At 39.1% G+C, this 22,587-nt stretch overlaps 2 protein-coding genes across 2 annotated transcripts; one reads left to right on the top strand and one right to left on the bottom strand.

The window, feature by feature from the left end:
• The first annotated feature begins 255 nt into the window (after positions 1 to 255).
• On the top strand, positions 256 to 13,380 carry LOC146673658 (toll-like receptor 2). The gene is made up of 12 exons (XM_085391026.1): positions 256 to 313; positions 3,596 to 3,876; positions 4,719 to 4,875; positions 5,012 to 5,161; positions 5,715 to 5,921; positions 6,014 to 6,136; positions 6,262 to 6,412; positions 10,732 to 10,896; positions 11,005 to 11,184; positions 11,262 to 11,402; positions 11,479 to 11,987; positions 12,591 to 13,380. Exons 2-12 carry the CDS (start codon positions 3,597 to 3,599, stop codon positions 12,991 to 12,993), a joined length of 2,466 nt encoding a protein of 821 aa, XP_085247152.1. The 5' UTR covers positions 256 to 313; position 3,596; the 3' UTR covers positions 12,994 to 13,380.
• A 4,343-nt stretch (positions 13,381 to 17,723) lies between these two features.
• LOC146673659 (uncharacterized) lies at positions 17,724 to 20,074 on the bottom strand. Its single transcript, XM_085402303.1, has 2 exons — positions 19,180 to 20,074; positions 17,724 to 18,565 (listed from the first exon to the last, which is right to left on the bottom strand). Exons 1-2 carry the CDS (start codon positions 19,183 to 19,185, stop codon positions 17,813 to 17,815), a joined length of 759 nt encoding a protein of 252 aa, XP_085258429.1. The 5' UTR covers positions 19,186 to 20,074; the 3' UTR covers positions 17,724 to 17,812.
• Between the last annotated feature and the right edge of the window lie 2,513 nt (positions 20,075 to 22,587).

Raw genomic sequence — 22,587 nt, forward strand, 5'->3', positions numbered from 1 at the left:
GTATATGTGATTAAATTTAACAAAGTGTAACACAGTTTATTTTTCTCTGGATATAACTTAGCCTAATATAATTTTCCAATTTTAGTTTAGAAAGTCTGAAAATAGTTAAATAGTACATTTGGAATATATTTTTAAACTTTTGCACTCACAAGGTTTCCTCCCAAAGTTCACGTCACGCTCACTACCTCTTTTCACACTTGGTTCCAGCTGTCACCCCTGAGATTTATACTTCCTCTTTATGAAGTCATAAAACACTTCAACTCATCCTGTTGTCTTTAACGAGTTTCAGCAGTCAGCTCGGCAAAAATATAAGGTAAGACTTTGACAAACTTCTGACAGAATCCTAAAACAAACCATGAAAAAAACTTTATGCTGTAAAGTTTTGCTGATTTTTACAAGATTGTTTCAGTTTTTATTTTTAATTTTGCAGCAGCAGTGATGATACACTGATTGGCTCTGTCACAGATAGAGAAAAAAGGGGAAGAACTTGGGCTGAGTGCTGTAAAAGGCTCAGTAAAAGCTGTTTGCTCACCAAACTAAGGATTGCTTAATGTGTCATCCACCACTTTCCACCAAAAGATAAATATTAAAAATAGTTTTATGGTGACATACTGCAGAGTAGCTGCATTTAATGTGAAAGTTGAGGTTCCGAAAGTGCATTTCTATCACCGGGATTGAAAAAGAATAAGAATAATAAAAAATTAGAAATTAATTAGGACTTTATTGTCAATATTCAATCCTATACAATGGTTTCTGAGTCACCTCATTTTAAAAAAACAAGAAGAAAAAAAGAAGAAGAAACAGGTTCAGGGAAGAAATACTGTATATAATCACTTCTGTTTGTGTGTTTGTCTGTCTGTTTTTTAGCAGTCTAGCATCCACAGTTTTCAAGATATCGCTCACAAATTTAGTGTGGTAGATACCAACAACAGCTCAAGCTAACTGAACTTTGGTGAAAATTGGATAAAGATCACACCAAATGTGAAAATAAGTTTAAACGTTATAATACCCACAACATTTTATGGATCGTCTTCAAAGTTCACAAGCACATGTTTAGTCCTAGGGGACACGAGTCCCTGGGTTGACTAAGCATTTGACCATAACCTTCATTTATAGCGCCCAAAGTCAGAGTTAAACTTGAAAAAAATAGAGAAATACATCATGTGTAGGGGCATGGGGAGATCTGTATAACACACCTTTTTATTTTCTCAATACGATCCCCTATGACATCACAATGATGCCATAAAGATTCTCAGTTAAAGTTATTTATAAATATATCCTAAAATCCCAAGTTTTTACAGCTTAGGGTCACTTGAATTAGAAAAAAATTATTTTCCAACTTTAAGCTGTTTTAATCTGTTTTAAAGAGCTCTTTTTTAAGTTCTTTAAAACATTATCTTTAAAGACAAAATTATATGACTTTACAATGAAAAACAAAGATGAATAAACTAGAGTAGATTTCCATATTAGCAATGCTGACATTAGCATAAAGCTGTTCTATGTTTCCCCTTCAGGGGGAGTTATGGACTACCTGAGTGCTCTTGTTGAAATGTTCAAATACAACTGGAAATACAGTATATTAGGCAAAGAAGTTTTAAAAAAAAACCTTAAAAATTAGTATTTGGCATGACCTTTTCACAGTGTCAAAAACAGGAAAAAGTTCCCTGTGATGATATCACAAGGTCATTTTTAAAGTCTGCAAGTGAAATCAATTGAGAGCGCTGCAAGTCCTTCTGTGATGAACTCCATGAAGACGGGGCAGATGAGGAGAATGCTTTTTGTCTGAGCTCTGTATGAACAGGTGAATCTAATAAAGTCCTGAGTCATGACTAAACTGTTTCTGTAACATGTAATCTGACAAATAAGAGGGGAGTAAACCAGAAACAGATTAATATATGAAGATATAAATGAACCATCCTGAATAAGGACAGTGGGGACAAGTCAACAGTGGTGTGTTAAAGGTTTACATCTGGTTATAGATTTTAATGCCCCATTATAAACACAATCCAACAGATGGAGAGAATAAGTAGATATATGTAAATTATATCACCATAATCCAGAAGGGGTAAAAAGTTGGCAGCAACAAGCCTTTGACTTGCAGTGAAAGATTTCATAAAAAGAACTTCAACTTAAGCCTCAATTTGTTTATCAGGGGTCAATATGTAGCTTTAAGGAAAAACTATTATCAATCACAATACTGTAAGTATTTGTATGAAGCCACAGTTTCAACACAAATTGTCTTGAGCAAATACAAGAGAGGTAAGTACTGCAGGTATGCTGTTTCTATTTGAGAACAACATGATCTTGGTTTTTTTCAGCAATTAAAATCAGTCTGAGCTGACACAGCTGTGACTGTATAAAATCAAAAGCCAGCTGTAATTCTTTAAAAACCATCTTGATGTTTTGAGCACAATAAATAATTGTATCATCTGCATAGAAATGTACAAATGCATTAAAATTATGTCACAAGCTATTAACATAAATAGTAAATAATTCCAGCCCCGGGACAAAATTCAAAGAAACCTCGAATTCCTGCAAAAATCCCCGGATATGGTATTTGTTTTGCTGCGATGAAACATGACCTTCACTGCAGGATGTGAAACAGATTTTTGCCATATTTATGTACATCTGTTCAGATCACATTCAGCCCCGGTTTCCTGTCCACAGCTTCATATCTGTGCTCATCCGTGAATGCAACATCTTGACACAAATCATATACCTTACAGGCCTTTCTTTAGGACCTCACCTTTATGTTTAAGCTAGCTTTTAAGCTTGGCGAAGGTGTTGATCCCTGTTTGTGTGTGTCCGCGTTAATTTGCAGAACAAAAAATTGATCCTAATGGGATATGCAGCCTGGTTTAAAATTTGCAGTGGTGTATTTGGCTTTTTGGACCCACCTTTACATCAGTTTCCATACTACATATTTCTATTTTAACATTTGGAAAATTCCGTATGGAAAAATAACTTTAAAAAACAATTACAAATATCTGTGTTATATTTTATACAATTTTCATTTTACATTACATTTTACATAATATGTAAAAATGTATGAATCGAGTTGTGATTAATGTATGAAAAATGCACAAATATTAGACAAGCATTTGCTATTTCTGGAGTGAAAGGTGCAAAGGTTCTTTCATTTATTTTTCCCATGGGATGAACTGCTCTATAAATGTATAAATATAAAATGCTGACAAGTCAATGCTTTGAGATGATATTTGTTGCTTCCTGCTCTGATTTCAATGCACTGGCTTTGTTCAAAGAAGATCAATACCCTGGAGCCATAAGAATGGAGGCTGTTATTTGCGACATGACTGAAAACTTCATGTGCTTATGCTTTAACAGATGGAACCATTAGGTGTAGGGTGTGTGAGAAGCTGAAGACATCTCTGTTTTCTGATAACACCTTTCACTTTTGCAGAATTGTGTTGTGAATGAAACTTTTTAGGCTTCCTCTTTGAAATTGTGCTTCTTCCCTGTTGTTCTTTCACTTCTGTGTGTGGGTCCTCTGCAGTCTGAGAAGTATGACTCACTTTCTCCCTGATTTATAAATCATCTCAAACACTACTTCATGTTCTTCACTGATTTCATGCAGCATGAGACGTCCAACCAGCTGCTCCTCTGCTCTCTCCTTCATCCTCGTCCTCCTCTTCCTCTCTGAGAGCTGGGGCCAGAGGTTGAACACAGACAACAAGAAGCCATCCTGCGATCACTGCAACCAGCAGCTCTTCTGTAACTGCTCCCACAGTGGATTCACCAGTGTTCCCACTGTAACAGGCAGTGCCTTGAGTCTTGATCTTTCCTTTAATAAAATAACAGCTGTGATGAATGATGACCTGACGGGCCACATGCAACTGAAGGTTCTTGATCTCCACGGTAACACATAAAGTATTGATTGAGTGGGTGTTGGTGGAGGGGCAAGCTGTGCTGATGGAAAAAAGTGAGAAGAATACCAACAGCTAACTATAAAAAATATTCTTTTGACAACATTTTATTTTGAAAAGTGAGACTATTTCAGCCTTTTTATCTGCTTTTTCTGTAACTAGTAGGATCATCAGCATATCCCAATGGACAAAATACTGGTTTTGTCTACTCACTCTGTATTGTGCAGGTGTTGTTGCAAGTTAAAATTTGACAAAAATCTTTTTTTTTCTTTTTAAATAATGGGAGTCATTTGGATTTGTGGTTGCATGTTTTAGTCATAAGGGATGTAATTTGAAGCCAGAAGTCATGTTGTAGTGATAGTCCGACTGGGTGAAAGTCTACCAAAGTATATACATTTGGATGTGTAAATTATGCACGTCAAGGGACACGATGGCCATGAAACCTTGTCCTGAAATTTACTTTAAAACATTGAAAAGGTGATTTCAGGTTAAGTGCATGGCATCATCACACTCTCACTTGAAGACTCTGGGGGGAGGCAGTCATGCATAAAATGTGAACTATGATTGTGAAAAACTTGATCCAAAGTCTTGTTATCTATTTAAATATTTACTTTACAACAAAGTGTGCCATGAACAAGGGCTCCCAATGACATTATGATGTTTTGTAACAAGTCATTACAAATCCTTTATCTGCTACAGTTACTTTTTACTTGTTTGTTTTCCAGTTGCTACAAAAAAGACTTGGCAGAGCTCTGGGATTTCAATTCAGTGTTTGATTTTCATCAATAAAATGTGTTTACAATTTGTTTTAAGATAGATGTTACTATCCTCCAGGCAATGGCTTAGCTGAGATCCATCCATCAGCTTTTGACTCTCTGTGGAGCCTGGAACAGCTGGATCTCTCTTACAACCAGCTGACTATGCTAAACCACAAATGGTTCAGCAAGCTGGAAGCTCTGCAGCAGCTCAACCTACTCAACAACCCATACAGGTAATAAGCTAAAGGTACCAAAATTGTGACAAGACAAAAAACAAAACAAAACGTAAGTTATTATTATTATTATTATTATTATTATTATTATTATTATTACATTATGGTTATTTTCTTTTCCTGTGCTCTCATCTAGTTACCTCGGTTCTCCTCCAGTATTTGGGGCCCTAGTCAGACTAAGGAAGCTGGCCCTTGGAGGTCCTTCTCTGAAGGAGCTCCGGAGAGGAGATCTGTCTGGAGTCACCCAGCTGGAGGAGTTAACTGTTCATGCAAACAACCTGACCAGGTTTGCACGGGTTTTGGTAGTGGTGTTAAGTTACTGTCTTTATTAGTGGTGGTAGCTTCAAATTAGTGTCCTTTATTCTAACTGCCTTGAGTCTTTTGTTTATGGTTAACTGTAGTGAGGCTATGAATACATTTTTATAGGTGGCTATAGATGGCTAAACGTAAGTTACTTAGTAGGTTAATGAATCAACACGCTTTATGAATTTTCTTTGCTATTGCAAAATGTAACCGTTTCCATCTCAACTTCAGAAATGTGTGTCAAAATAATGAAGAATAACTAAGAGACATCTTTAAAGACTCATATTTATGGCATAACTCTTTTATATATAATTTCAGTTATATATAAAAGTTACTTTTTTAAAAAAGTTCTTTAAAATGTGTTGGTTATGGTCTATTTTTATAGATTCTTTATACTTATTTGGGCTAACAAACCAACACTTCTCTATGTGCTTTTACTAAATATACAAATCAATATCTGATGCTTTTATTATTGTGTATACTGTCTTCCTTTTCACATATCCTCAACTTTTAGCTTCTGTATCTTTCTTCTGCAGCTATGACGCTGGTACATTAGCACACATTTGGCCGCTAGGTCATGTCACCTTGAGTCTCCATGGTCCTTTTCTAACAAATGTGACCTTGGCTGGGTCTATGATTGATGATGTGTCATATCCTGAGACACCCATCATTCTGAAAGACATCAATTTGAATGGAGTTCAGTCTGTTCAGCCCTTTAGTGAGGCAGCCAAAAGGAGGATCAGGTATGGACATCACTTCTACTTGGGTAAAACTAATATTCTAACAAACTGGAAAACAAACAAACCTATTCTTCCTCTGTGTTGTAACTCTTCAGGTATTTGACCCTACATAATGTTTCTGTGTCTGACGAGGCTATTGTTGACTTCCTGGTGGTATTAGATGGAGTTCCACTGACCAAACTTACCATAGAAGATGTCACACTGATGGGCGAAGGCTGGTAGGAAAGAAGCACATTATCTTTTTGGCATATGTCCCAGTTAGCAACTTTGGTTCAAAAGAAACGTTTGTGTATTATACAGGAAATTGAAAACAACAAACTTGTCTTTTTTTGGTTGGGGTTAGGTGGGGGAAAGCTAGCCAAACTGATCACAGAAGCATAGATGAGTTCTACATCCGTAACCTTGTAATTCTGGATGTCTACAAATTTACCTCACTTCTACAATTGGGTTTTCTGCTGGAGTATCCAAGAAGGGTGTCTGTCATAAACGCCAAGGTAAAAATAATTTTCTCAGTATGTTCCTAACTGTGGAAACAGACAGCTTAAATCTCTGAGACAGCTTTCTGTATCCTTCCCCTTCTGTATCCTTCCCATGATGGTGAACAGTCTTTGTCTTCAGGTCATTTGAGAGTTTTTTGAGACCCACATGTTGCTACTCTTCAGAGAAAATTTAAAGAGGAGGGAAACTTACGATTGACAATGTTCCCTCTGCTGGCACGGTCTCTGCGCACTGAAAGTCTGCGTTGCACACAAAGAAAAAATCTAACCTGAATTGAAATTAAAATTAAAACTTCAACAATTCCGTTTTGCAGTGTTAGTCAGTGAGTGACTGGCTGCTCCCGTATGGGATTAGAACGATGACACCTTATCCCATAGTCCAGCCAATGATGTGATTCACATTCGTATATACGGAGCTAATCAACGTTGTTGACAGGCTATGACAGCGTCCTAATGTGCCCACACCGGTGTTTTAGCTAGCAAAGCGGCGTGGCTGATGTGGAGTGAAGCCACGTTAATGACAACGTGTACAACCACTGGAGATGTCGACCAATCAAAAAATGATATGGCAAGTTGTTAAGAAACGGGGGAAGTTTTAGGAGTGATGGCGGTGTTTTGAGATGTGAGAGATTTGTGACGTTTAGCGCAAATCTTGTGTAGTTAGTGTGTAGTGTAGTCAATAGTTTTGTGTGTGTCAGAACAATGAGGCGACTGCTGAATATTACAGGTGTTACAGCAGTGATACATCTCCTGTTGTCAGGACTGCAGGTATCAGGCTGTTGTTCTCCTTTATTTCATAGTAGACAGAAATTATTTTTGGAGTGGCACAAATAATTTGTGTGGCATCAAATTTGATGCAGAACAGCTGATTGTGCTGTAAATATTTTGAAATGTTTATTTTAAAAAAATGCTATTAAAATGCCAGTCTCTAAAGTGACCAGCTCTGTAATGTATGCTGCTTGTGTAACATTTTCAAAATCAGAATCGTGTTTATTGGCCAAGTATATGTGCAGACACATACAGGGAATTTGGTTCCGGTAGATGGTGGCTCTCAAGCACAGCAATGTAAATCACACACACACACACACACACACACACATACACACACACACACACACACACACACACACACACACACACACACACACACGTGTCTATATATACACATTACACATACATACACAAAGCTGTGTAAACCAACTATAAATAACGAATCTAACTTATATACATAGAATACAGAAATGAAATGAGGTGAAATGAATACTACAGAATGTACATAAGGTGCAGCTGCAGTCTGGCAGTGGCAGTGGGAGCAGTGTGACAGGTCAACTGTTAAGAAGGGAGATGGCGAGGGGAAAGAAACTGTTCCTATGTCGGGTGGTCCTGGTCTGCAGGCTTCTGTACTGTCTGCCAGAGGGCAGCAGATCAAAAAGTCTGTGTGCAGGGTGTGAGGGGTCTGTGATGATTTTCCCTGCCCGTTTCCTGGTTCTTGAGAGGTACAGATCCTGGATGGAGGGCAGGGGGGCGCCGATGATCCTTTCTGCTGTCCGTACAGTCCGCTGCAGTCTGCTCCTGTCCTGTTTAGTGGCTGCTCCATACCAGACTGTGATGGAGGAGCACAGGACAGACTCAATGACCGCAGTGTAGAACTGGATCAGCAGCTCCTGTGGAAGACTGTACTTCCCCAGTTGTCTCAGGAAGTACATCCTCTGCTGGGTCTTTTTGAGGATGGAGTTGATGTTGGTCTCCCACTTCAGGTCCTGGGAGATGGTTGTACCCAGGAACTTGAAGGTCTTCACAGTTGACACAGGGCTGTCTGATATGGTGAGGGGGAGTAGAGTTGAGGGATGTCTCCTGAAGTCCACTGTCATCTCTACAGTCTTAAGAGTGTTCAGCTCCAGATTGTGCTGACTGCACCAGAGTACCAGCCAGTATGCAGACTCATCACCATCTTGAATGAGGCCAATGACAGTGGTGTCATCTGCAAACTTTAGGAGTTTGACAGCCGAGTTCTTGGAGGTGCAGTCGTTAGTGTAGAGGGAGAACAGTAGTGGTGAGAGGACACATCCTTGAGGGGCACCAATACTGAGGGACCGGGTTTCAGAGGTGATCTCCCCCAGCCAAACTTGTTGCTTTCTGTCTGTCAGGAAGCTGGTGATCCACTGACAGGTAGCTGGTGACACGCTGAGCTGGGAGAGTTTGGAGGAAAGAAGTTCAGGCACAATGGTGTTAAAAGCCGAACTAAAGTCACAAACAGGATCCTGGCATAAGTTCCAGGATCCTGTCAAGGTGTTGCAGGATGTAATGCAGCCCCATGTTCACTGCATCATCCACCGACCTGTTTGCCCGGTAGGCAAACTGCAGAGGGTCCAGCTGGTGGCCAGTAATGTCTTTCAGATGGGCTAACACCAGTCGTTCGAAGGATTTCATGACCACAGACGTCAAGGCGACAGGTCTGTAGTCATTCAAGTCATGTGATGGTGGTTTTCTTGGGAACAGGGATGATGGTGGAGTGTTTGAAGCAGGAGGGAACTTCACACAGCTCCAGGGATCTGTTGAAGATGTGAGTAAAGATGGGAGCCAGCTGTTCAGCACAGGTTTTGAGGCAGGAGGGTGAGACGCCGTCTGGTCCGGGGGCTTTCCTAGGCTTCTGTTTCTGGAATAGTCGGCTCACATCCTGAGTGTGTATTTTGAGTTTCAGGGAGGAGGAAAGGGGGGTGGAGGTCGTTGAGTCTGGATTGGGGAGGGTGGTGGTGGTCGTTGAGTCTGGATTGGGGAGGGTGGGGGTGGTCGTTCAGTCTTGATTGGGGAGGGGCAGGGTGAAGGGGGGAGAGGTGGAAGGTGTGTTGGGGGTCAATGTCTGAAGCAATGTCCCTGGGGAGGGGAGGGTGGGGCGTGGGAGTCTGTCCGTCTCAAACCTGCAATAGAAAGTGTTTAACTCGTTGGCCAGGTCTTTGTTTGCTTCACCAGCGCGACTCCCCCGTCTACGTCTTCTCCAGGAGCCACAGAGATCTGCTGCGCCTCCAACTAAAATCTCCAAAAAACTTTCCGGGTTTGTGAAAAATGGATAAGAACTATAGTGAGATGACTGCCTGATGTTTAGCAGTTGTTCTCTGGAGAAAGTGATGTAGTCTGAGTGACCAAAAGCGCAGAAAATGAACAGAAACAAGAAAAGTGCGAGAGAGCGCAGTACCGAGGCTGCCATCCGCGGCGCCATCTTGGATGGATGATGGAGAACAAATCTATGGAGAACAAATCTATGGAAAATATTGATTAGTTTACTCTCTAGAGACATTTTTTCAGGATATCCATACAGTGATCAACTATGATTTTGAAAGCCTTGAGTTCACTGTTTTCAGTTGAAGATGGATTTTTTTAAGCTGACAAAAAAAAATTAGTAAGATGAAATTAAAACAAATCTTTTCTACCGGAACATAAACAGACACCTAGATGGTCTGTTTATTTTTTTACTTATCTTTAGGTCATCTGTGAGTTTGGCTTTTGTGGAGTTTGTGTGAAGATGTGGATAATTTTCAGATCAGCATGTATTGAAGAGAAAGGTTTTAGCTTATAAGTTTTACTTGTATATACTGTTTATACATACCATAGATGAAGATGGCCATTTCATCTAAAAACTCTTGTTTTTATTTTCTCTGACCCTAGTGCAGATGAAAGCAAAGCCAGAGATTTGTTGAACTATTTACTGATATTATAGATTGTATCAACACATCCCTTTCATTTTAAGTTTTCCTTACAGAGTTAACCTCTTCAGGAGACATAAAATCAAACTAAGGATACTTGCAAACATGTTTATAATGCCCTGCAGGGTAGTTGGATGTTCTTTCAAGTTTCTACATGAAACTTTTTTACCTGATAGTTGCTACAATATACTTTGTTCATACTGTTTTCTGCATTGTACATGGAAATGGAAATGATTGCCAAAAAGGCCCCTGTTTCCTGTGCATGCAATATTTACAGCTGTCCACCATTTTTCTTTAATTTGGCTAATCCAGGGTCATGCAGGGGCCCGGAGACTATCCCACCTTATAGGGTAGCAGGGTACACCTCGGACAGGTATCCAGTCTGTTGCAAGACTAACAAAGAGAGACAGATAACTATTCGTTTTCACAATCAGACCTGTGGCCAAATAAGAATCAACGGTTTACCTAACATGTTTGTCTTGTGGACGGATGTTGGAGTTATAATGCAAACTGAAGGAAAATACTAGGGGAGACACTAGTTCCACTAGTGTCTCCCCTTACCTTACAGCTTCCCACTTTGCAGTCATATTGACGAGTTTTGGTTCTTTCCTTTAGGTGTTTGTGATGCCTTGTCTTACGTCCCATCTGCTGAAGAACCTGCAGTATCTGGACCTGTCCGACAACCTTCTGACGGACCTGACTCTGGAGGAGACGCTTTGTGGTACAACACAAACTTTGAAGGACATTCGAGTTTTAAACTTCAGTGGAAATGCTCTGAAGGTGAAGTATGAAACTTTAATAAAATCTGCGTTACCTACAAGTATTCAAGAATTCTGAGGATTGATGACGACAAGTACTTTCCATCTTTCATTCCCCATTTCTGTCCAGTCTTTGTCCACCGTGAGCCGACTGGTCACAAAGTTCTCTAAACTGACACACCTGGATATTAGTAGGACCGGTTACAGCTTCATGCCCTCAAGCTGTCCTTGGCCTTCCACCCTGCGATTCCTAAACATCTCCGGGGCAAAGTTCACAGCCATTACCCCCTGTCTACCCCAAACCCTGGAGGTATGAAGACCATGTATTGACCTGGCAGATTGACCTGGCAACCTATTTTTTTTTCCCTTATGCTTTATTCTTTACAGGTGCTGGATTTGAGCAACAACAACCTTAAAGATTTCACTCTACTTCTGCCTGTACTCAGGGAACTGTATCTCTCTGGCAACAAGTTTCTGAGGTTGCCCTCTGGGCTATCCTTCCCCAATCTACAAACCCTGACCATCCAGGTAATAAGTCAGATCATATGTTTATGCTTCTGATCCTCGTAGTGTTTCCATTATGATACACATTTTATTTCCACAGTCAAATACCCTGAACATGTTTGGCAAAACAGACCTCCAGTCATACCAGCGACTCGATAACCTCCAGGCTGGTCAGAATAAGTTTGTCTGCTCCTGTGACTTTGTCAGCTTTGTCCAGTTGGAACTCCGAGAAGGTGGAGGTATACAACTGACAGATGGAGTGGACAGCTACATCTGTGACTACCCTTTCTATCTACATGGACAGCCAGTGGATCAAGTCCGACTCTCAGTTGTCATGTGCCATCAGGTTTTGTTTGTGTCAGTGAGCTGTGGCTTGGCGTTGTTTGTAGCCACTCTGCTGTCTGTGGTGCTGTGGCGCATCCATGCCTTTTGGTACCTCAAGATGATCTGGGCATGGCTCAAGACCAAGCGTAATTCTCGACAACGGCAGCAACGCAGAGATAAGGCAGACACAGAAGCCCTGATATCCTTTGATGCCTTTGTTTCCTACAGTGAAAGAGATGCTGGCTGGGTGGAAAATTTTTTGGTACCTGAGCTAGAGGAGCCAAGGTAAGTTCATCAGTTTTTGTGATATTATTTGACATAATTTCAGCCAAAGTGTCCATATTGTCATTACTGTGTTCATCAGTAATAAAGGTTTCAGTGTAGTTTTTCTGAACAAATACAGCTATCTGGCATTTTTTAAAAGGGTAGTTCTGACATCCGACAATGAAACTGCTCTCTGTGTAAATGCTGCATGATATAGGTAACTAGAGCTTTTGGCTACTGTTAATGACGGTTAAGAAGACAAAATTGGGTTTCAAACATAGTTTAACCTAAATAAACTGAAACACTTCCAAACTGGGTGTATCAACCTCTTTAAAAAGCTTCCATTTTTTAATAACCTAAATTTTGGGGTGATGTAGAACACTTGACATGGAAGATCTTTGATCAAGATCTGAGTCCAAACAATGTGTTATCAAAGCAAGTTTAATAGAGTTTTTAAAATTCTTGCATTAACCATTTTTTAAATCATACAGATTTAAACTCATGAAATGATTGCAAAACTTAAAGTATATTAATTATTTTGATTGTGCAGTCTCTGGCTTATACGCTGTATACCAAATTAGAAAGTAGAAAGGCTGAAAGCTGCTTTTTTCTTCACTTCAACAGTGAAAGCAGCTCTGGGACTAGGTCAACATCCCACCGGCCCTTGACTCTCTGCCTTCACAAGCGGGATTTCCTTCCTGGACAATGGATTGTGGACAACATCATGAATGCTATCGAACGCAGTCGGAGAACTGTCTTCATCCTCTCCGAGAATTTTGTGCAGTCTGACTGGTGCCGCTATGAGCTTGACTTCTCTCACTTCTGGCTTTTTGATGGTCAAGCCACTGGTGAGGCAGCCATTTTGATCCTACTAGAGCCATTGTCGAAGGATGATGTCCCCAAACGCTTCTACAAACTGCGCAAACTGATGAGCTCCACCACCTACCTAGAGTGGCCACAGGAGGAAGAGAAGAGGGAGGAGTTCTGGAGGAGTCTGCGCAATGCTTTGAGAGGAAACGATAACTAAAAGAGCAGAATATAATAAAGAATGAGAAGAAAAAGAAAGAGTTGGACAATAAGGGATACAAGAGAGGGATAAATAAAGTCAAAGTAAAGCTGTAGCATCTTAATTCACTGATATCCAAGTCATCATTACTGAAAATCACAATCCTAGCCCCAAACCCCAAATTTATTCCTGTGTTTTGGAGAAAAGCAAAAAGGGTTGTGGTTGTTACCAGTTTCTGTCAGTCCAAGGAGGTGGCCTCCTCCACCAACTAGGACATCATTGTCACTAGGGATGGGAATTGATAACAATTTAGTAATCCCAGTTCTTGTTTCACTTATCAATCTCATTGTCTCCAATGTGAGAGTCACCACCATCTCTAAGCAGCAAATCAAAGACATTAAAATCATGCTAATTAATTACATGCTGTATGCTCAAATGTTTGTACATGTCAGAGCCTCTTTGTTGTGATCAGTTTTGGGATCATTACTCGAAAAAAGTAATTATTGCACATATTGCAAAGAACGCTTTTCTTTAAAGTAATGCAGTACATTACTTCATTACAAACAGGATAAAGATGTTTGTTATACTACTCATTACTTTAATTTTACTATTTAAAATTATCTGAAAAACACGTTCACATTATTACCGTTCACAATATAAACCTGAGGCTACAGCCCTAAACACCAACACAAATCCCTATCCTGATGACCAGAGATGGGCAGTAACGCGTTACTTGTAACACGTTACTGTAATCTGATTACTTTTTTCAAGTAACGAGTAAAGTAAGGGATTACTATTGCAAAAACGGTAATTAGATTACTGTTACTTTCCCGTAGGAACGCTGCGTTACTGCGTTACTAAAACCGTGATTTTTTTGCAAGAATGTCTCATGACATTGACGTAAGCGAGTGCGACGTTGGTGACAACAGCTGTCTGCAGATCAACAATGGATCATATATCGAGTGCAGGAGAGAGTATGAGCGTGCAGCGTTTAAAGCGTGGAAGTACTGACCTTACTTCGAGTTTGATTCCATAAAAAGTGACAAAAACATTAGTGTCCGTTGTGCGTGGGAAGAAAACTTCTTTTTACAGCGGAAAAAAACCCTAAACTTCCAAGCAAGCACCGGGAGTACGCTACCACGTAATAGGGCTTTGGAGTCACGCCGCAATGCATTGTGGGAGCGCGGCACCATTTTCGGGGTCTACGAATCAAAACAAACACACTGTGTTGGAACGACGACTACAAGATGCTTAAAAGCAGCTCAAAAGAGAATGAACTGTATAGAGACCGATTTCGTTCAGAGGCGAAGCGGCGGTACTTGCAGAAAATAGCGTACATTGGAAATGTGGACCCGTATGAAATACGGCCGTGGAGTAGAAACCCTGTAGACTTAGCGCTATTGACGTAGCCTGACATATTCTCGTACCTTGTCTGTGGAATCAGCGCGTACAAGTCATCATTCAAACAAAGGTAAGTCAGCTTGAGTACTGCGAGTGAAATGCGTTTGATTTCCCTGCAAACATTCACATTAGTGCAGCATAAATTCATTCATGAGGGGAAATTACAGTGAGAACATGTGGAGGCTGTTAGGTGGATAACATAGTGAGTTCAGTGCATTGATGTGACATTGTCCTGAAGGATTTAGTTATTCTTTATGGTTAAAGAAATTGCTCTAATTTATTCATATTTATTATAAATAATCCTAATTATACATCTTGCTTCCGTATTTGTATCCTGTGTCACTAAAAATACATTTTATTTTAGTTTTATACATTGATTAATGACCTGCAGAATCTCCTTATCATACTAAGTGATTCATAATTGTCGCTTTATGCTTTCTCTATCTTGCATTACATACTTTAGGTTCATTTTCTGCAGGCAGGTTTCTGACAGAGAACAGGCAGATTTACACTATAACATGCAGCGTTCTATAGATGGACACATAAAAAAATGAAAAATTACATGTATGTGCTAACTTTCTAAACACTTTGTTACATTTATGATAAAGTAGATTAAAGACATTTATGTCTGCCTTGGCTCATAGTTCTTGTCTTTAAATGAACTTTGTCTGTGTTTCAGGTACTGCACTTTCAAAGACTGAATGAACCAGCATTGCAGCCATGGGTCACTGTGAGCATCACAGGGAAGGTTGAAGCCGCCCACTGCAGCTGTAAGGCCGGAGTCGCGGAGACCTGCACCCACGTCACTGCTCTTCTGTTTAATGTAGAAGCAACAGTGTTGATCTGTGGCACAAGGACTGTTACAGATGAACCTGCATACTGGGTTTTGCTGGGTAATATGACCAAGATACAGCCAGAGGTTGGACATAAGATAGACTTCTCCTCTTCAGCTGCCCAAAAAAAGGCTCTTGATCAAAACATAAACAGACCATCCGTATTGAAAGGTTAAAGGAGCCGCCCTCAAAACAGAAAAATCCCACCTGCTACTGTGGAGGAGTTGTCACTGCTATAATGCCATAATGTTTTATCTAGGGGACTAGATTTATGCCTGTAGTGCACTGCCGTGTAAATAATTTGCATTTACTGAATATATACTGACTGAGTCCCACTGTTCAAAAGTTGAATAAAGAAACAAACTAATTTTTGCCTCTTTTTTTTAAATTAAAACCACCTTATAGAACATCACATCAGTAACAGTGTAGAATCCATGTCATTTATAGTTTACAAATGACAGTGTTTACATAGAATCATGACAGTGTTTACATGATATCACCCACTACTAACACGACTTTATTTACTGTATCTTTTGAAAAAAAAATACCGCTATTTATACAGCAAAATACTTAAGAATATGTAACAGGAGCAGGTTTCATTCTTCCCTGATTTTATTATCACACTGTTCACCAAACACAGCAAACCTTCACCATCTTATCCAGGAGGGTCACCTCTTCACCCTCACATGGAAGAAATAATCTGATTGGCATGGTGGTATGTTTGAAGCAGGTCCCTTGTGTAGCGCTGGAACCCAGTCATGATGTTTCATCCATTTCATAGGCTGGTTTGCTGCAATAATGCCAAATAATTAGCAACTCTATAAATAGAAGGTAGTTCTGCAAAATCCCTCAGTAGGATGTTTGTTCTAATTTGCTATGAGCTCAGAGCGCATCGAAAATAAAACTAATAGGCTATAAAGAGTGACATGAACATATTTAGAACTTACCGGAATGAAAATGTCTGGAGCACCAACAGATATTTGGAGATGGAAGAGAACTGCACGTCAGCTCGTCTCACAGCTGCTATCCAGGCTAGACGCCTTCGTTTGGTAACATCGATACACGAGCTGCCTCATGTTGCTTCCAGGTTGGGAAAGAATGAAAAGATAAACCCTTTTTAAGCTTATTCTCTTGCCGGTCGTGCGATCGAACATTGCAGCCGACCACACAGCAAGAACGAACCATGGCTGTTGTGTGTTACTTCCACGCCCACCCCCGTGACATCACGCTCCAAAGCCCTATGGGAAACTCACAGAGAAACTCGTGGATTCTTCAACTGACCGCTGCGGCTCACCTGCACCAGGGTAAACCTCCGCCTACCCCACTCCTGCTTTACAGGTGAAAAGAGCAACAGGACCGCTGAGTCTTTGATGTTATTTATTTTCTGCTGTGTTTTACTTGCATCTATTTGAAAGACTGAGTGTAAACACACAAAAAAAAAATTATGTGCAGGAATGTGCAGAAAATAATTTCTTCCAGTCAGAGAATGTTGCATATAATTTAATTTTTGCTTGATGCATACAGTTAAAAGGTTAAAACTAATAAAACAAGTTTTAAAAAGAGACTTTTCCATTTGATTACATTTTGTATGATGGATTATGCAGAAAAAGTAGAATTGGGCTGAAAGATCTATCGCTTTATCACCTATTCAGGTTGTAAATCGTGTTTTTAAAAAGTAACTAAGTAATTAATTACTTTTGAAAATAAGTAATCAGTAAAATAATAGATAATATAGTAATCTATATGTGTACCATGCGTTCCTATTTAAGTCAAGAATCAGCATGGACCTTTTGCTTATGATGTGATGAAATAGACACTTGTGAGAGCCGGTGGTTTATTATAGCCCGATGAGTTGCAGATTGCAGCAATAACGTCTGAAACAAACAAAGAAAAGTGACACACACTGTCTTTATAGTTTTGATTTCATTATTATTTTTATATTTTTATACAGTACATTTTTTAAGGTCCTATTTTTTTATTTATTTTTTTACCAAACCAATGCTTTCTTCCTCTACCTTTTTCATAAGTATTGTTTTCAATCATTTTTATTCTGAAAAGAAGTTCAAAACATACATATACAAAACATACATATTTTCTCGTGAAGAATGGAATTTACTTAGGCAATTGCTTCCCGCAAAACACATTTTCTTCCTCATTTTAAAACTTAAAGCATGCTTGAGTAAATTTTCTATTAAAGTATGATGCTGTCAACTTAACATTAAACACTGAATGAACGTGTGCCTCTGTAATACTTTAATCAACAACAAATTCTAATGAGTCAAAAGCAGGGTGTTTTTTGTTCATTCAGTGCTTAAATTTCAAACTACATCAAATGCTTGGATTGTAGATGTGTAATATTGAAATATTTTTGAGCATATATTAAACAGCTTTGGTAAGACAAAAAACAACAACAAGATTTTAAGCAGATAAACTTAAATATGGAACAAAAATACAATTTATTTTTTCAAAGACACAGACTCACAAACTGAGAAGTTCACTATTACAATTTCCTGTGATGACAAAGTTGGTTTGAATAAATCTGTACCAAGGTCGTTATAGCAAACTAAAACTAGGTTTTGGGAACAATTACAATTAAAATTACATCTTTATTGTTGTTGAATATATGTTGAGCTGCTTCTTCCTAGTACAGTTGTTTGGTATGTGGATGGGTATCTGTCGAGAGCCACGTCCTTTAGTGTCCGGGCAAAAATGCGGACTTTGTCTTTCAACAGATGGACTTTATCATAAAGACAATTTATGTTTATAGTAGGGTGTTTGGCGAAGTGGACATTGGCCAGCTTCTCACACTCTTTTTCTAGTCTGCTGTTGATCTTGTTGATGGTGTCACAGTGCATGTTTTTCATTGGAAGCAGGGCTGACATGACCACTCTGCTCTCGGGGAAAGTGTTGGAAGCTTTCTCTATGACTCCTTTCAGAGATTCTGACAGTCTGTCCTGCTCTTGCCTCAGCTGACTGGAGCCAGTGTGGATGATGATGTGGGTTGGAGTTCCCAGATGCTCCTCTGCCAGAAGCTCAATGGCTTTTTGAGTGTTTGGACAATCAAATTTAGCCACTTTGTCCCTGGGGAAAAGTTTCTTCTCACGTATAAATCTTCCATTGGAGTCAATGAGGATGACGATGTCATTCTGGGCCCTCTGTTCTGGTTGTGAGGGCTCAGGGTTTGGACCTATGTGTGACATTGCGAGGATCTCTCTCAACACCTGGATCTCTCTATCTTTTTCACAAAGCTGTTCTTGTAAAGCTTCTACAGTTTGTTCCTCTGTTTCGTCTTGGCTTGAGTCTTCCTCAGTCTGGTCAGCATTGCCATTAAATGGAGGGGCAGCTGTGTCTTCACCGCTCTTATAAACAATATACAACAGCATCATTAATATAACATGCAGACTGATAATTACTAATTACTAACACAGTATGTGTGTGCTACAAGGCTGTAGTAAGTAAGGGTCGCTGCAGCACCCCCTGTTGGATTGCAGAGGATTAGCATGGCCACAACTACTTACTATAAAGACTGAATACGAAATAGCATTTAGTTTTCTTATCTTATTCTGCTATATAAACTCTTTTTAGGTCAGGCATGGTTTGCCTTTTGTCCTCTCTCTCTGCTTTCTCCCCTTCCCTCGTCCCCCACTGGTTGCAGTGATGCCTGCCCCTCCTTAAGCCTACTTATGTGGCACGTGACTGAACACCACCTAAAACTTGATTTATAGTAATGTAATAAACTACATGTTGCTGCTACACAAACCTCAACACCTGTCTAAAGTCCATCTGGCAGTATTATGCTGTTTAATCACAGCCTTTTGGTTAGAAGGAGCTGAATACTGCTGTAATAATCCTCAGTATCTATTTTGCTAAAATAATTGCTATTATTCCTCTTCTGAAGGAAGAATAATATTAAACACTCAACAAAAACCATAAGAAGCTACTAATACATGATTTAGCACATACAGCCACTTACCGCCATATTGATGCTTTCCTCTTTTGAGATTTATTCTGAAAGAGAATAATCATGTTAGGAGGACAGATTCTCTGTATCTATGAAGCGCCTTGAGGTGACTTTTGTTGTGATTTGGCGCTATATAAATAAAATTGAATTGAATTGACAGCTGGAGATACTCTCTCGTACTAACACAACACAAGTATAAAATATGCAGGAGGAGTTATGTTATAGTACAAAAAAATCCTCCTCTTCAGACTCAATTAGCACGTTTCTGATCAAATTCCGGCCCTTTTAGAAACAGACTGTTCACTAGACTGTGGAACCCACCCCACTTATGTTATTAGTCATTTCGATTTAATGTTAGCTCACTTTACCTTCCTGACAGACAGATGTGGAATAATAGAGAATAAGGTTCAACTTGGCACACAGTAACACAAAAAACAAGTCATACTTTCTGTTAAATGAAAAAAAAGGGCTGACAACATTTTTAAAATGAAAGTAACTCAAAGAAAAATATAGCTGGAGGGTTTTTTTCTGCGCTGGAGCAAACATTTTTGTTCTATTTTTAGATAACATTTTTGAAAACATTTAGATTCTACACCATCCATTCATTAAAAAAGAAAGAACATGAGCGTCTTACCACAGCTTTACTTGAAGAGATCAGACAGGACAAGGCAACCTCAGCTGACACCACTTGACTGACTTTCAGGTAGTGGTGGTGGATTATTTTACTATTTATCGGCTGATGGCGTGGCCCTGACTTGTTTTGCAGGTTCTTTTGTACTTACCCAAGAATATTTCGTGCACACATCTTCAACAAGTTTTTCAGCATACCAACAATAGTTATAGTGAACAAATGCATAAAAATGAAACTGAGTGTGCATTATAGTCACACAAAGCAAGAACTGAACTAAAAATTGCCTATGGTGGCAACCAGTACATGCCCATGCTACAGTATTGTTTGGCCTGTGATTCCAGTTTATTGCTAGGCAACACGTTGATGTCATAATATATAAGACATACAGGTTTCATTTACATTTGACAAATACTGAAGGTCAAAAGGTCTCTTTTAATGCATGTTATATGTTGATACTTTCTTTAGTCTCAAGTTTACTATTGGCAGAAAATCACTTATGTTGATGTTGAAGTACAAGATTCCTTTACGCCTCTTCTAATTAGCACCTTGGGCAACAACAACCTACATTTGTTTTAACATGTGACAAGGTATAAATAAATAACATTACATGAACCTGACCTAAAGTAAAGCAGATCCAGTGTGGCAGGTTTCACAGCTACACTCACAGCAAAGAAATGAACCACATCCTTATTACAGTAACACCAGTGAATTTCCAGTAAATGCCTGTTGAATACTTACAAAATATTTAAAGACCAATCCCTTAATAAAATGTATTTTAGTTGTAAGATAAAATAAGATGGCCTTTATTAGTCCCAAAGTTGGGAAATTCACATTATTAGAGCAGCAGAGCGGAAAGAGCACGAGTAAATAGACAAAGGATGATATAAGAACTATCATAACTACACATAAGCAACAGAAGAAAAAATTCCAGTAAAGTGCCATTCTTCTTTTGTTTTACACTTTCTTATCATCTGTCCTGAGACTCTGCTTTTATGCAGGTACATTTATTGTAAAAAACCAAAAAAAAAAGTGATATTTTGTTTTGCAGCCCCTCAGTGGGGTTAATTCTGGGAAAGGGAGTCCAGTTCTATTTGGAAAGGTTATAATGTAACATCGAGGCAATGATTGATGTCCACTTTGCTAAGAAAGTGTTTGAAGAAGGAACTGATTGACCCACCACATAAAGAAAAGCTAAGAGTGGTCAATGGAAAATATTGCAGAATTTCAAATCTCGAGAGTTCACCTGAAACCTTGGCTGATTGTGACCTACACCCGTTTTCACACCTCATTAAGGGATCCTTTGTCCCTCTTGGGGGGACACTCCCATAGGCCTTAAATCTAGGACTTTCCACTATTTGATCCTGGAACTGAAGAAGGTTCTCGAATGAGAGGTGAAACGTCTTCAAGCAACTTAAAGAAGTCCAGACACTTTTCTTTCCAAGCTCCTTAGACTACGATGACCTGGATGACTGAGAACCTTCACAGACATATTGTGGAATCTATTCATCTGGACCTGCAGGTTGGTTAAACCTGCAGGTCCAGATGAGACTGAAGTCACCTGGATGTCTGACGAAACGTTTACCCAATACAAATTATTTTTACTTATGCAAATTCAGACATTAGAACAGTGGTTTTCATTACTCTAACTCATTTCTTATTTCCCATATTCACCAAACTTATAGTTTGACTTTTCTTTGATTAAAAATAAAGATGATTTACAACTAACAGGAAAATTTCTGTTTTAGCACTCTGATCATTTTTACCACATAAGGATCGATGTTAAGATCATCAGATGTGATGTCAGGAGGAAGCCGGGGGGCTTTAATCTCTTTGTCTCACTGCTTTCAACACTTTTGAAAAAGTAGTAAACATAGGAAAGTTTGCACTGTCACCTTTTCTCTGTCTACTTCTATTTCATCAGTGAGACAGCATATTTTAAAAGGAGACTTACTAAGCCCACTTTTAGCGTCATTCCTTCAGCACTTTAGTGGTGTTTAATGGTGTTTAGGTTCAAGTGAAACCTAAATATATATTTAAAAAAAATAAATTTACAATGTTTTCGTGCTTTCTCTTTTAGTATTATGTAACAATATAAAGGCACAGAGGGCAGTGAAATAGCTTTGATTTCTTACAATGAGAACATTTTTTTTTTTGTGAATATCCAAAAGCATTAAGTCCTTTCATTAACCACAGACGATCCAAGATCAAAGAAAAGAGAATAGACTGGTCAGTAGGTACTGCTTAGATCTGGGGTTTAAGTTTTGATGGCAATGAACCCCAAAAAGATCAGATTTTATTCTCCAAAAGTTTTTTCCTGGACGATTGAGAATGCATCAAGACATCAGATTTTGTTGTTTTATAATGAGGGTTGTTGCTTGTAGTGTGGAGAAATGGTCACTAGGGGGAGCCGGTGGTGTATTGTTTAAAGCCAGAGGAGGCGTTCATTCCAGCAACAACCTCAGAAGAAAACACGAAAGTGTCACTGCTGTTTTTATAGTCTGAATCACTTATTTTATCCTTTTCCTTATTTAGAGGCCAAATTTCTATTTTAAGATAAAGCCCAAATATGGTGAATATGGTAAATGAGGAATCGCTGTAATTCACATCCAGGGAAGCGCTGAATTAACTGGGCAAAATGTCTTTATTTAAATAGCATGATATCTGAAAAATGCCTAAAATATTAGTTTGGTCCTCTGTATTGCCATGCTTTGTTACTTCCATGCTTCTGTTTCAAACTAAATCCAAGCAAACATCTTGTATGTAGATGTTACATTTGAAATATTATGTTC

Source organism: Rhamphochromis longiceps, linkage group LG3 (genome assembly GCF_057381845.1).
Source record: "Rhamphochromis longiceps isolate RC_006_pf linkage group LG3, R_longiceps_female_GT1.1, whole genome shotgun sequence".
Lineage (NCBI taxonomy): Eukaryota > Metazoa > Chordata > Actinopteri > Cichliformes > Cichlidae > Rhamphochromis > Rhamphochromis longiceps.